Below are 16,064 nucleotides of genomic sequence, written 5' to 3' on the forward strand. Positions count from 1 at the left end.
AATTTGTTTAGGGTTTAGCTTTATTATCCCTTTTCTTAATGGACTAATCTACTTTTTCGCTAATTTTATCATCCTTTACAATGCAGTCCATAGGTGGTTCCTTTTAACTTAAGTCTAATTCTAACTCTATAGGTTAGAGAGTTTAAGAGTTATGTAACTTTTTAAACAAAATATTGTTCACAGTGAAATAACGACATGTCATTAATGATTCTTAAACATTTTCCTCGGAGCTTCACCCATCGGGAGGTCAATTTAACAATTATTGTATTACATATTGGTGCTAAAGGGCTCGCGAAGTCGGGATAAAAAGTTAGACATAACTAACCATGCAGACCATTGAGTTGGGAATATAGTATTTCTAGAGCCAAAGATTCAAGATTTTATTAGTGACTTGTATAGAGATACAGCCTTTTTTTTTTTCAAAATAAGAAAGATATTTATTTGGTGCCTATGACAGCGGGGTCTTCGCACCACACACTCCAAAATTACATAAAAGGACTTAGCACCAGAACAAAGAAGAGGAAAAATTAAAAAACAAAAACGAAAATAGAAAAAACTGACAACGGACGAAATCTAATGACAGCCAATTAAAAAACTAGGCAAAACAAAGGTAGGAACTTAACATTAATTGATTTTCGCCACTTTAAAAATGTCACAAAGATCGTTAATAATCGCCAGGTCTCCATGCTGAACTGATTTTTTTACACCATTTGTATTTGTATCATATTTGCCGGTGACTAGAGAACCCAGGAGCCTAGGTCGAATTTTTTTACCACTCTCACAAGTGAAAAGAAGATGATCCACAGACTGCACCTTATCATAAGAACAGCTTGAGCATATGTTGGAAGATCGCAAATTTATATTATATAGTCTTTCATTTGTAGGTAAACGATCGCATATGAACCTGGCAATGAGGGAGTCCTTCCAACGTGGAAGTCTCAAAGCAGAAATGACGTCACTGGTGGGATCAGATTTATAAAAACCCTGAGCACGACTTTGCACAAATTTTTTCCATTCAGAAGTCCATATGTCATTAAACAATTTAGTACAACGCAATTTCAGACAAGATTTAGAATTTGGGAGAAACACTGAAATTAGAGGGGGACAAGAGATGTTAGAAATGTCGGCACAGCGGTCCGCAGCAACATTACCCGGCACTCCTATATGTGAAGGACACCATAACAATGAGATTTTGCCCTTGTATGTAGCACTCAAGGCCCGAAAAGTTAAAACTTGGGGATCTGAATTAAAACCAGAGAGCATGATGAGAGCTGATTTAGAATCGGAACATATGATTATATCTCCAATGGAATTCCTCTGAGCATACCGCAATGCTTGGTTGATCGCAAACAGTTCCACGGTACTAATGGAATGGCCCGGGTCCACCAAAGTTTGGTTGTCTACCCTCATGTCCAGAATGCAAAAACTGGCACCTGCACAGCCAATATCATCCCTTACAGATCCATCAGTATAAATAATGGTCTGATTATGGTGCATGCGGTCCAGTTCTGAGAAAAATAGCTGATATAGTTCTACATCAGATGTATTACAGCCCCTTTTTAACGAAGCGGCTCACCAGATGGCAGCACAGTCGAGAGAGAAAAAATGCAGGGAGAAGAATAACAAATTATACTAAAAGTGAAATGATCATATATATTCAGATTTACTAATAGTACTATAAAGGACTTTTTTTTTTAGTTAGTACATTGCGGTATAGGTACATTAAGGTGGGGTGGTGGAGTGGTTAGCACTTTCGCCTCGCAGCAAGAGGAGCCGGGTTCGATCCCAGCTTGTGGCACTGGGTGAAAACTCGGAACAACTCCTTCCGCGTTGAGTTTGCAAGTTCTCTCCCCACTGGTTTAAGGGGTTTTCCCCCGAGTTCTTCGGTTTCCCCTTCCATAAAATCTTGTCTAGGTTAACGGTAATAGTTAGTGTAGGGAGCTGTTGGCTCGATCTCGTGGCATGCAGGGCTTGCCACCACCCTCCTACGCATTGTAACCCGGCCACCTGAATTAAGGGCTTCAAAAGTCGCATGATGACTTAGGCCTAAGGTGGTGCCTTGGGTATTAGCCTAGCTGATTATTATTATTATTATTATTATTAGCCTCCCTTATTGACAACTTCCATTCAATTCGCGACCGAAACGAGTCTAGATGGCGTAACGGCTTATCTAGCGGGCTTTAAAACTATCCGGCCTGACTATAACCGTTAACCTCGACAAGTTTTTATGGAAAGGGGAAACCGAAGAGCTCGATATTTAAAAAATACATATTTTTGAAAAATGTGAGCGTCGATGCAGGATTTCAAAAATGTGTTCCTCGAGAATCCAGCCACAGCAGTTAAAAATGGTGGCTTATAAAATACTTTATTCCCAACCAGGAATCCATACCTCTACTTGGAATGCTTATCCATTGAGTTGGGAATATTAATCTAGAGGTCCAATCAAAACGTCGGATTTCAGTATTTCGCGAAAGAAGTATTTTAAAAATAAGAATACTGCCGTCTGCTCCCAAATGACGAGGAAACTTAATCATTCTACCCGTGCCGCCGTCTATCTCTCAATGGTTCGTTCAAATAAGACGCGTTTTCCGGCAAAAATAGTTTTTTAAAAAAATAATGGATGGCGCCACGGGTCATATGATAAAGTTTTCTCGTCATTTTAGAGGAGACGGCACATTTGTAATTTTCAAAAACTTGTTTCACGGGGAGCAGATTTGATTGGATCTCTAGATTAATATTCCCAACTCAATGTGCTTATCCTGGCGTATCGCGTATGGTAAGATCTCTCTGACGGCTTTGGCCCCGCCTACGAGATAAAAAATCCCCTCTGCGCGCGCTCCCCTCTCACGTTGTTGTTTGTTAAGTTAACATAGTGACGTCAAAAAAACCGTCAGCCACATCGACACGAAAATCTGCCGCGATTTTAAGCATTCCAAGTGGCGTATGGATTCCGGACCCTACTCAATGATTCAGACGCTCCCATCACATAAGAAAATGTATACTCCAGGTAGCGTTAATGGGTTATTAACACATTATTTGCCCCAAAATGATTCCGTGTAACCCAGGTGTTCCTTGTTACACAGTTTGTGAACCACTGGTGTAAATATTGTTATATGATGAAATAATTTCCACTTGGGCTATTTTTGCTATACAGGGTGTTTCAAAAGGTGATGCAAAAATTTTAGGGAGTTGTAGGGAGTGAGTTGAGAAGTATGCCTGTTTTTCCCCATTTTCCTAAGATGAGTTAAAAGAGCGCCAGAGAGCTTCAAAGTGTGGCCTACTAGCACCTGGAAGTAGGCTGCAACAAGCACAAATCCAAGCAGCAGGGCTCAAGGGAAACGCGAACATTAAGGTTTGGGTTCGTGTGATTGGTAAAAAAGGACTTTGTAAACAAATCGAGGTAACCAGCGTAAAAATGGAAACTTAAACAATATTTAAAGTCCCTGCTGCTTGGTTTTGCGCTGGTTGCAGCCTACTTCCCGGGGCTAGTATAGGCCACTCTTTGAAGCTCTCTGGCGCTCTTTTAACTCATCGTAGGAGAATGGGGAAAAAACAGGCATACTTCTCAACTCACCCCCTACAACTAATTAAAAATGTTGCATAACCTTTTGAAGCACCTGTATATCCAAAAGTTATCTGCTATTCCCTCACACATTTAAGTTAAGGTAGCTGCCGGCTCTATCATTGTCATCTTTATTATGATAAGGCCCGTGTTATTAGAGATGGCAATGAATATAGACGATTCTTCGAAAACACGACTTTATTGGAGAGCGTGGTGCCATCTATTAATGGCCAAGGAAGCTAAAATTAAAAATAGCGAAACGATAACGTCGTCAGAGAACCATTTATAAATAATATAACTATACTCTACTTACAATTGTTAGTGGACTTTAACCTAAATTATATATCGCATATAAAATATATTGTTAAAATTACTATAATTTAAGTTATTGACAAATTTACAAACGAGCCAATCAACGCGAGGGGTACTTTTACGTCCCATCTTTTGGGTCGAAATATAGCGTAAGCATCTTGTTTTGATTTTGACGCTAGCGACATCTGTTGAAAAAAAGAGCTATTTCACGTCGAGCCGACGTTTGTAAATTGGTCAATAACATGAATTAGCCGGGAGTAGTGGCGTACTCCTGTAATCCCAAGCGTCTGGGAGGCAGAGATTGTGGATGGCCGTGTGAGGACGACCACTAATCCCCCAACGGGTGGTTGTCATACTTCCGCCACGGGGGTCCCAACCCTATCCCCCCGTTGGCGTGGCCGTAACACATCTCGCACCTGATTAATCAATGGGTCTCGGACGACGTTATCATTTCGCTATTTTGAATTTTAGCTTCCTTTGCCATTAATAGAAGGCACCATACTCTCCACTAAAGTCACTTTTTTTCAAAGAATCTGATAGATTCATGGCTATCTCTAATAACAGAGGCCTTTTTGATTTCAATAAATTTTAAAAAGACGACTACTATCTTTAAGTGTGCCTATTTTATCTCTTTGGGAGCTGTTATGGTCATTAGTTTGGCCATAGCTCCATAAAATATTCGGAAAAAAGAAACTCAGAATTGAAATTTTATATTCGTGAGAGATAAATTTACAGATTGTTTCATTAAATTCTGTTTTTCTTTCTATTACTTATCTGATACCAATGGGAATTTAATTTTTTCTTTACACTGCCATCGAATTTAAACTTCTTATTTCTACCTTTTATTAATTGGGAAAATCTAATAACGTTGCCAATAGCCTTGGGTGACACCGTACGTGACAAATTGAGAATGACTTGATATAGAAAACCTACTCCCAATTTAATATTTTCCATTTTGCCTGGCCCAGAGAGATTTCTATGCAAATCTTTGTGCCAAAAAATACATTTCCTCTAAAGGCTTAAAACTAATACACAAAACAATACTCTAAAGTCCGTGTGTGTTGGTAGACTGCTACTATTTACAACTCTGGTAAACAAAAGCTGGGGATCACTGAATCCATATTCAGGTCAAACCAAGTCAAAGGTAAATGCAAAAAAGGGGCTATGGCGAGCGTCGACTCAAAAAATATCCGTAAAGCTTGGTTTCCACAAGGGCGCGTTATAATGTATTGTTCCTTACGCGGGTCATAACGTGGAAACCAAGGCTTAAGCTTGTTTTCCACTGGCGCGCGCAACGACGCGTTTCTCAGCTTTGAAACGTTCAAACGTTTTTGCGCGCGTAAAGAAAATAACATTATGCCGCGCGCTAGTGGAAAACAAGCTTTACGCGCGTCAAAACGTGGAAACCAAGGCTTAAGCTTGTTTTCCACTGGCGCGCGCAACGACGCGTTTCTCAGCTTTGAAACGTTCAAACGTTTTTGCGCGCGTAAAGAAAATTACATTATGACGCGCGCTAGTGGAAAACAAGCTTTACGCGCGTCAAAACGTGGAAACCAAGGCTAATAATGGGTTTCCATTAACGCGCGTCACTTAACTTTGAGACGTAAAAACGTTTTGAAGCGCGTAAAGAAAATGCTTTAGGCCTTAAAGCTTGGTTATTGCAAGTTTTTCCGGTCGACACAAAAATTTAAGGGGTTTCCCCCGAGCTTTTCGGTTTCCCCTTCCATAAAAACTTTTATAGGGGGTGCTGTGGCTCGCGTGACATGCAGGGCTGGCCACCACCCTCCTACGCATTGTAATCCGGCTACCTGAATTAATGGCTTTAAAAGTCGCTTGATGACTTAGGCCTAAGGTGGTGCCAAGGGTATTAGCATAGCTGATTATTATTGTTCACACTAGCGCCCGTCATAATGTTATTTGTTTTTTAACGCGCATTAAACCCTTTGTACGTCCCAAAGTAGAATGACGCACCGTTACTACGCGCGCTAGTGGAAACCAAACATTATGCTTGGTTTCCACTAGCGCGCGTAATAATGCATTTTTATTTATGTACGTCCCAAAATTGAGTTACGCGTCACTACTCGCGCTAGTGGAAACGAAACATTATGCTTGGTTTCCACTAGCGCGCGTAATAATGCATTTTTATTTATGTGCGTCCCAAAATTGAGTTACGCGTCACTACTCGCGCTAGTGGAAAACAAGCATTTACGCGTCACTACTCGCGCGCTAGTGGGAAAACAAGCATAACGAAAGTTTTTGCGTAGACGCTCTCACTATTGGGGTGTTTTTACCCTTTGGAAAAACAGTCTAATACAAGAACCATATAAAGAGCAGCTTCCACGTCGAAACTCTTGTGTTTTAATACTTCCTAGAGAGTCGCCGAATTTGTTTTATAGAACTTTTAGGAGGTTGCATTTCCTAGTTTGCTCAAGAGGGCAAGAATAAGAGTGTTTCAAAAACTTTCAATAATACCGGACACATGCGCAGTTAAACGTCATACCTTAGTGTGACCTCTGTGACCTATGACGTTAGCTTAGGCTTCCATTAGTCGTGACAAGCACGGTCCTAACAGTTATTTTTAAAGCCCATAGATGGCGGTGCTGTTATCTAAGCGTGCTTATAAAGGATAAATGCCTACCAATCTTTTTAATTACTTTAACGCTAGAAGATTGGACATTTATTGTAACGATTTCGAAACAAACGTTATGCCTTCAACGATCTTTTAATTTTATTTCCAAATTGAAATAATTAAAATAAATGGGATGAATAAAATACTTTAAATTAAATTTTCTATTAGGAAGAATTATAAATTTCCGAATTGTGGGTCTAAATTTCGCAAGCAATACTACATAAATTGTTATTCAATTAAAGATCAGAAACCAGTTTTGTGTTTTATAGTAATAAGGTGATTACGAGCTATTAAAACTAAATTAAGATTCTATTCCTCGACGGAGCGATAACGAAAAGTGAAAGCCTTTACGAACTTCAGAGGACATTGACATTTCTAGCTTTGGATATATTGGGAATTAAATTAACAACTATAAAGAAACGAAACCACACATACTTTTAGTGCAAGTATATGGTAACTCAAGAATTAGGTTAATAGCTTTTGATTAAAAGAAATTCTATAATGGTGCACAATTAAGGAATGTTTTAAATACTTCAAAAATTAAATTAATAACAGTATCATTAAATGGTTAATTAGAAAAATTCGTAATACAGAAGTATATAATGTACACCTATGAGTGTAGTACTCATGTAAATAGCACTTATTATGTTATTTTATTATTTGCTTGGAAGCATGTACCTTCTTTTACCACATTTTGCAACAAAACTTAAATAGTCAGGGTAGCCACCGTTTTTTCATATTCAAATTTCCTGACCATCTCCGGAGGTTTTCCCTGACTTATTTTCTATTTTTAAACTACAAATTTTAGAAAAGGTTTCCTATTTGCAATCGAAAAAATTTCCTGGCATTTCCCTGATTTTAAGACTGATTTTTAAAATTCCGAATTTTCCTTGATTTTTAGACTATTAAAATTCACCGAATTTATCCCAATTTTTAGACAATTTTAAAATTCCGACTTTTACCTGATTTTTAAATTAATATTTAAAATTCCCTGACTTATCCCTGATTAAGGCTAATTTCTCAAATACCCTGTTTTTCGACCCCTATTCAAATTCCCTGACTTATCCAGGAATTCCAGGTACCCTGGCAACCCTGATTGTATACACAAGGTGGTTTCTTTCGGAGTAGAATAAGAAGAGTATCGCTATGACGTCATTTTATTATTATTCGGTGGTGGCGAATAATTTGAGTCTGAGTAAAAACGTTATTCCAAAATGGCTGCCTGTGGCTTTTTTAGCAGATAAATTCTGCCTAGCAGACGACAAAATCAGATTTACTCCTTTACACCTCCTTTTCAGGAGTAAAAAGAGTAGCTCTAATCATGGACTAAATAATGTGTACAATATTTAGTCCATGCCCTAATACTCGGGAACAAGTAAATAGTTTATAGGCCGGAGTAATTATCCCCGGAACAGGCGAATAAAATGTTGTAGGGTAAAAAGAGTACACTTTTAGACCGGCGAAAAAAAACAATCAACTCCACATGGTGCGAGTCGGGGCTATTTGCGTAGTCCTGTAATCCATTGCCTATGGGAGGCAGAGAAAGTGGAGGGCCGTGTGAGAACGACCACCAATTTCCCAACGGGTGGTCGAAATACTTCCGCTACGGGTGTCCCCACGTATCACCCCGTTGACGTGGCCGTTACACATCTCAAGTTCTCAACCCTGATTACTCGCTTCAGGCCAGAGGATGAAACCGGACATCTGTTTGGACCCTAATACCGCTGTATCCCACAAAAAACCCTCCAAAATGTATTACATTTAAAAGGCTAACTATGGAAAAACTCATTCTAGGCTTAAATTGAAATTTTATAATTTAAATAAAACATACAAATTAAAATCTTTTTTGCTTTTTAAATTTTTGACCATTTAATTATTGAAGTTTTCTGGCTATTAGAGTGATTTAATTTTTTAATAGAAATCGCATCTTTTTTGCTATTGAATTTTTGAGTTATCTATTCCTTGGTGTCAAAATATGGTTTCGGTTAGTCTTACGAAAATACAATATTATGTTTGAAGCACTGTTAGAACTTTTGATATGAAACTGATACGTAGATAAAAAACTTATGTTACAGCAGGCAAGTGTTGTTCTATTTGGTTCGAATTATCGGATATTTTCTTTTAAAATCTTTTCTATTGTTAGTTAGGTATTTAATTTCATTCTAAATACAAAGACTATCAAAAGGGGGAGTTAGGGTTATATAAATTTCTAAAATATGACATTTATTTTTTATGTAAATTAATCTTTTACGTAATGAAATGATGCTATAAATTAAATTATATTAAATGTTTTTCACTTTCAATTTGTATGCCTTTTCTCGCTAATAAGCCTTTCACAGTTTTTCAAAATTACAAAAAATATTTAATGCCAAAGCAAAAATGCTATGTACAAAAACAAAATATATTTGACAAATATATGTACATCTAGCGCGACTATGGACTGAATATTTAATTATCGCATATTTACGCTTCTTTCAATCGAGTATGAGATTCATATGGAATGACAACGTAAACTTCTTTACGAGTAAAATGCCAAAAAACATGAGAATTTTTTAAAATTAGTCTATATTGGTGCAGTAATCTAGATTACCATGATATCATATATATTTTCTTACATAATATTCTATAAAAATACAATTTACTTCATATTTTCAATTAGCTGTTAAATCTATATTTTTCGGAATATTTTAAATTTTAAAGCTAATATACCCGCCAGATGGCATCAGTAGCGGAAGACCTGTATTTCCCACAAAAAATCTTAGCTCCTTTCACATTTTAAGAGCTACCTATTATATTGTTAAACTTTTAATGTTTTAGTTTCGATAAAAAGGATAGTTATGAAAATATATTGTAAAGTTACCAAAAAATAACATTCAAAAGTTAATAAATACTGTCAATAAAAGAAGTTTAAAAACCTTTACCGTTAAAAAAGAAGCCCCGAAAAAAAATTGGCACATAAATGAGTATGTAGAAATACGATTAATGATAATTGTTAATCATTTGTAGCAACGTATAGATGTTGTAAGAATATTAAAAATTCATTAGACAAGGCTTAGTCATAGCATAGCTCTAGCCTTTGCCTAACTTAAGACGCAATACAAATATAAAACTCAAAATATAACATCGTAACAAGTTTTAAGACTAGCAATTTCATATTTAAATTGAATATTTCATTTATAAAGGGTAAAATCCCTTATTTGAGTTATTAACTTTCGATTAATATAAGTATTAGTTAACCCTTTTTTAACTGGGTCCTAGAGCGTTGGTTATTGTGACTTGTTATTCTAGATCATGTACAAGAATCAAATTTACCTTGATTTCAAATATTTTTAAGGTATGTAGAATTGCATTATCATTGCGCTTTGCACGAATCCCTACTTTTCTTCTTTTTAGTCTTTTCTAAGGAAGCAACCCTTCTTTGACCCTGAATAGGCATGTAAGGAGGTACAGGGTCATTATCTTCTGCCAACTGGTCCAAATAATCTTGCCGCAAAGTTTCCAACAATGGAGAACTGCCTATAATAACATAAAACACATTAAACTTCCTAAATCCAAATTGCCTATTTTTAACAATAGGTCGTTTTGGGTTTTGTTTATTTTTTTTTGGTTTTTTATTTTTCAAGGATTACAATAATGCAAAAAGTTTTAACCACAATTTATTATTTAGAAAGATAAATATAAAATTGTTACTTGCCAGCAATTTTTACCTCCGGAAATACGACATATTTCGAGATATTTGTACGTGTTGGATGAGGTAGGACTGATGACGAATTAGATTTAACGACAAGATAGTAATTTTTTTTTAAAAAGTGTGCAAACCGAAAATGTGATTTTTACGGCGGAAATTTGCTAGATACTTGGTACTATTTCACTGGATACGATGTCCGTCGGTGGGGTTAATATATGCACCCAGGAGGAAGGAAAACTCCGTGTAGGATCGATTCATCTCTCAGTCGCTCTCCCTTGTTTAAGAGACTATACTAGGTACTGTCCTCTAGGTCGCGTTATAGATGGCACAGCTTGATTAGCCCCCAGCGGTCGAGCGAAGTGAGTGCGCGGCGCCGTGAGGCGCCAATACTTCGTTTACGAGTCCAGATTTACTTTGAGTTTGGAACTTGCTTATCGGTTGTAGTTTTGCTTTAGACAGAAAATTGTTTTACTGTTGCTTTCGGTTACTTAACCTAGTCAAAATTTCACTGGGGTTGTGTTGTGCGTTCTTCTGATTCTCTTTTACTCAATTTTTCTTGTATTAAATTTAGTAATATCTTGCCGTGAAATACATTTCGTCATCAGTCCTACCTCATCCAACACGTACCAAAATCTCGAAATATGTCGTATTTTCCGTTGTAAAAATTGCTGTCAAGAAACAATTTTACATTTATCATATGTTTCTAAATAATAAATTGCGGTTAAAACTTTTCGTATGACTGTAATCCTGGACAAATAACAAAACAAAACAAAAGTACCTAATTTATTATTGAAAACACTTTGGCTTGGCGGGGGGGGGGGGGGGGGGTATTAATATCAACCTACATTTGGCTGACCAATAGTCTTTGGGAGTGTCTTCAGCCCACCTTCCCACTTAGGGATTTACTTATCCTTAGAATAATTTGTCTTTTGTTAAGAAAGTAGAAGTAAAGATGAATACTCTGAGAAAGTTATAGGCTACAACCTTATGCCATTATTTTGTTATGTTACTTTTCAGAGTGGCCACAGATTTTTCCTGATTCAAATTCCCTAACTTTTCTATGTTTTGCCCGACTTATTTTGTAATGTTTCAGAAAACTGAAATTAAAATCCCTGTTTCTTAGACAAATTTCTTAAGTTTTCTGACTTTTCGACCAATATTCAAATTTGCGGACTTTTTCAGGAATTCCAGGTTTAAAAGGTACTGTGGCAATCCTGCTTATATGGTGATTATAGGAATGACTTTACTTAAAGGCCGACTACATAAATCTTCGGTTTATTCTGTCTTTCACTGGAAGTAAGCTGACTGCATGGCACTGTTGGCACACGTGTATTGCAGTAAGCCTACTTCCAGTGAAAGACGGAGTAAACCGAAGATTTATGTAGTCGGCCTTTACGGCCTATTCATTCTTCCCAATGATAATAATAGTCGTTACCCTTATCAAGAATGTATTTCTTTATACTCAGGTAGAATGAATATGTCGAGACTATCGACGGACATGTTGAGGCCCTAACCCCGCTAAGAGGGGGGGGGGGGACAAAAAGGAGGCATTCTTATTTTTTGCGTCATCGCAGCAGCGTTAATCGCGTCGAAAAACGTCAATTTTAAGAACCAATGAGATTGCAGTATTATTTAATTTAATTAAAGCGGAGGAGCATACCGGGGGCCCCAACGGCTGGAATTGGAGAAACGCTAAAAATAATCTCGACATATTCATTCTCCCCGAGTATAAATAAATACATTCTTGCCCCCTTATTTCTTGTTCAATCGAAAATATGTTATAATTTACGATTAAAATTTGACGTGTTGAATTCGAGCGAAGTACCTAGATTCGAATCCTAACGAAGCCATTACCCACTGCCGGCACATGACCTCCGAAAGGCTCCACCGGTTGCTATCTATAGTTGGTTAATTACCATAGTAGCTAGGGAACTATTTTTTCGAAGTTCCGACAGGAAGTTGGTAAACGCTATTAACTACGCGCGAGGCATTGGATTTCGAATCTAAGGTATGAGGCCTATATAATAATAATAATAATAATAATAATAATAATGGTAATATTTATCTTGCAAAAAGACAAACTTCGCATGCAACCACAGAGGCAAAGCCTATACGTGGTGGTTACCAGGACAGTACAAACAAATAAATTAGATTCAAGAGTCTAGGACTTGTTTAAAGACGAAGCTCATCTTGTCGTAAATACAGGGCAATTATTTACTAGGTCAATTTTAGATTTAATTTTTTTAGGAGAAAGGAGCTAATAGTTTGGACATAATCATTCCCCAGAAGTAGAAAAAGAAGTTTTCAACATAAAGTGAAAAGCGTGGAAATTCATTTTAGGGCTGTGCGGGTATTGATACCCGACCCGATAGTCGGTCGGGTATCGGGTCGGGTATCCGCCCCGATACCCGATATTTAAATTTTTAATTACCCGAAAGTGATCGGGTATTAAATTTTTTCCCGCCAAATATTCGGGTATTCAAATTTCCCACCAAATATTCGGGTATTCAAATTTTGCCGCCAAATTTTATCATATTTTACAGCTAAAATGTGATATTTCAACATATGTCTCTAATGAAACTGTACTAAAATACTAAAAAGGATTGTTTTTGAATTTTGGATAAATAAAAGTTTAATTATTTAATTCCCTTAAATAATGTAACTACCCGATAATTACCCGTTATTTTTAGTATCCGAATAGTTATTTTGCTTAGGCTTAAATACCCGAATACCCGATAAAAATTGGCTACCCGACCCGATACCCTAAAGAAATATTTCTGATTTACCCGCACCCGACCCGAACCCGAAAAAGCACTACCCGCACAGCCCTAGAAATTATATAATTTACCCATCGCTTCCATCGTTGCCGGTTTAGAAACAAATTTCCCAATAATTAAAATTTCTAGGTAAGTATTTATCTTACTTGTTGATTGCGTGGAGGGTGACTTGATTGGTGAGGGAGTGTTGCTGTCTTCGAGGGAAGAGCTGCCTTGAGACGGAAGACCCAAGCTGCCCAAACTGTGATGACTGGCCGGCCTTTCCAAAGAACCCTTGGAGACGCTCCTTCGACTGTAAGTGGGATCCAGCATCATGGCTACGTTCGGCACTCCGCGACTCGTCTCGCCCAATTCCGACTCGGAGCCGTCAGTCGACCTTCAATCGCGATACAATTAACAGGCTGTTCAAACAAAATGGCGAATGGTTTCTACCTATTGGAAGAATCCGTTTCTTTGTGGCGATGTTTGCCTCGGTTTTCGGGATCTTCGATACGTTCCTATCAAAGTGAAAAATACGTTCTTTAGCGGTTCATTTAGACTCTTGGGTAATAACGTAAGTAATTAAAAACTTGTTGAGGTTAACGGTAATAGTTAGTGTAGGGAGATGTTGGCTCGCGTGGAATGAAGGGCTGGCCACGACCCTCCTACGCATTGTAACCCGGCCACCTGAATTAATGGCTTCAAAAGTCGCTCGATGACTTAGGCCTAAGGTGGTGTCTTGGGTATTAGCCTAGCTGATTATTATTATTAAGTATAACACTGAATTGATCAGTCTCGCTGATTTATGGCGTAGTCTGTACCAAGTGGTCAGACATTTGAAAATATTGCGTACGGAATTTCTGATTTTAAGGCTGATTTCGGAACTGACTTTCGCTCAGATTTTGGGATTTTCAAGATTCCTAAAATCTTTATTCTCCAGAATGTACAGGATTGGTACGAATGTCGGACCCCTCGGGCCGTGCCGAGACATTTCGGGCCCCGGGTCAAATTATGTAATCACGGGCCGTTATAACTGGAAGCGATAGGCACCTAAAAAGCATGCTTGAGAGCCCTAACATTTCCAACGACTACCAACAGCTCGCAGAGAGTCCTTAACCACGTGATTATTTATACGGTCATTAGCAAAACAAGCTATCATTAAAAAAATTAGCATCGTGAGAATAGGAAGTGTTATACTTTTCTATTTTAAGTTATGTTGATATTGAAAAAAAAAACGATATAAATTTTAACTCGTATATATTTATAATTATTAAGAACTTGAGGTTAACGGTAATATTGAGTGTTTGGCTCGCGTGGCATGCAGGGCTTGCCACCACCCTCCTACGCATTGTAACCCGGCCACCTGAATTAATGGCTTCAAAAGTCGCTTTATGTATTAGCCTAGCTGATAATTATTATTATTATTACCATAAGTAACATAATAAACGTAAGAACGGTACTTAATATTCGTTGACAGAATAACAAGCGCCATGCTAAAGCTTATTTTGTTACTCGTGGTAAGAAATTGTCCCTTTTACCCACCATATCAAGTTGTTGCTGCTGTAACGTGGCTTTTAAGCGGCTCTTTTCGCGAGCTCTCTTCTGCTTGGCTTTTTCCAAACGGGCTTTCTCCTGTTCTTGCAGCACTCGAGCTAGTTCCATGTCCTGGGCTTCGATGGCCATTTGCCGGTCCCTCGCGTGGACGCCTCTCCTCTGATTACGACAGGATAAGTAACCAAACCACTCTCGTAGAAATACTAAAAGATCCATCTTACCTTCGATTCTTGTTCTTGTAGAAGTCGAGCCAGCTCCTGAATTAGTTCAAAACTCAGATATTAAGATTGAGTGTTGATGGTATACGCTTGGTCGCAAACGCTTATTTCCATCACTATCGTCAAAAATAGGCATAACAGCGACTGCGATAAGGTATCACAAGGAGCGGCCATTTTTAAAAATGGCGTATTTCTATTATTTCGATTTGAAAAAGGTGACGCAAAAATGTAGGGCGTTGTGTAATAAGTTCAACGGGAGACGCTATCTAACAGGGTCGTTTAACACGTTACCTACGCGCATGCGCAGAATGGGTTAGCCATTTTTTCGCCGGTAGTGGCATACATCGGCGTAACGAAGAGTTTTATTGGAGGGGCGCCAATACTTTCAATAAAATCGTCCCCGATTATCATTTACCCCTTGCCGTACATTGCTGCAAAAACTTTGATGACACTTGTGGCAGTAGGCAGTTTCTTTTCGCTAGTTCCGGGATTTCGGAGTAAGGTAAGAAGAGTAACGCTATGACTTAATTTTACTCCGATTCTGTGGTGTCGAATACTTGGAGTCGGAGTAAAAACGTTTTTCCAAAATGGCAGATATTAAGCAGATAAATTCTGGCTAGCAGACGAAAAAATCCGATTTACTCTCCTAACACTGTTTCAGAAGGAGTAAAAAGCAGTGTTACCTAAATGTCACATTTTTAGAATAAAGTCCATGTCAGTGGCATAAAGTGGCAAATATGGCAAAAAGTGACAAATAGTGACTAATAATCAATAAATGCATTTAAATGATGTAAATAATATCTTTCAGAGATGTAGCATCACTTACATGTGAGATAATGTTTCAGTTTTTCACAAAAGAACCATTAAAAACACCTTAAAAATATATAGCAGACGAATTCCAACTCAGGAAAAATCGTTGAAAAATAGCCAAAAGAAATTACTAGATTGGGCTATAATTGAGTTTCTAGCCCAAAACCTGACAACTAATACAGTATATTTATCTAAAATAGCACAAATATATTTTTCCTTTCGTATGTTTTTTATTTTTATTAAAATTTATTATTTCCCACTTTTTGGCATATTAGCCAGTAAAAGTATTATTCGCCATGTCTTTTTGCCACATTATTTGACACCTGACATTTACCACTTCGGAAGTTCGGAACACTGTTTTTAGGTTAAAATGAGTACACTATTAGTCCGAGAACAGGCGAAAAGAAACCACCTATAATAGCTGAAAACTATTCGTGAGTTCTGAACCGTTCAACCAGTGCCCATGCGCACTATTGACGGATTTAGAAATGATGTTTTAGCGCGCGACACTACAGGTACATGTCTTGGGCACACA

The 16,064-nt window shown here is 37.7% G+C and overlaps 2 protein-coding genes across 3 annotated transcripts in view; both read right to left on the reverse strand.

The window, feature by feature from the left end:
- Window positions 1-624: 624 nt before the first annotated feature.
- Window positions 625-1,497, reverse strand: LOC149925596 (uncharacterized). Its single transcript, XM_090161788.1, has one exon. The coding sequence runs from the start codon at window positions 1,495-1,497 to the stop codon at window positions 625-627; it is 873 nt and encodes a 290-aa protein (XP_090017914.1).
- A 7,325-nt stretch (window positions 1,498-8,822) lies between these two features.
- LOC149925597 (uncharacterized) overlaps window positions 8,823-16,064 on the reverse strand; it is a 37,267-nt gene continuing 30,025 nt past the window's right edge. The window contains exons 7-11 of one of the 2 annotated variants that reach the window (XM_090160666.1): window positions 14,723-14,758; window positions 14,490-14,660; window positions 13,401-13,465; window positions 13,115-13,344; window positions 8,823-10,019 (exon numbers count right to left, since the gene is read on the reverse strand). In XM_090160666.1, the coding sequence (XP_090016792.1) occupies window positions 9,856-10,019; window positions 13,115-13,344; window positions 13,401-13,465; window positions 14,490-14,660; window positions 14,723-14,758 (666 nt within the window). In that variant the 3' untranslated portion in view covers window positions 8,823-9,855. The remainder of the gene's footprint in view (window positions 10,020-13,114; window positions 13,345-13,400; window positions 13,466-14,489; window positions 14,661-14,722; window positions 14,759-16,064) is intronic. The other variant, XM_090160665.1, reaches the window with a different exon arrangement.

Source organism: Leiobunum rupestre, chromosome 10, assembly GCF_980474605.1.
Source record: "Leiobunum rupestre chromosome 10, qqLeiRupe1.1.hap1, whole genome shotgun sequence".
Lineage (NCBI taxonomy): Eukaryota > Metazoa > Arthropoda > Arachnida > Opiliones > Sclerosomatidae > Leiobunum > Leiobunum rupestre.

Bases quoted from the DNA above. Each gene is read 5' to 3' on its own strand.
- LOC149925596 (XM_090161788.1), bottom strand. From the start codon at position 1,497: ATGCACCATAATCAGACCATTATTTATACTGATGGATCTGTAAGGGAT.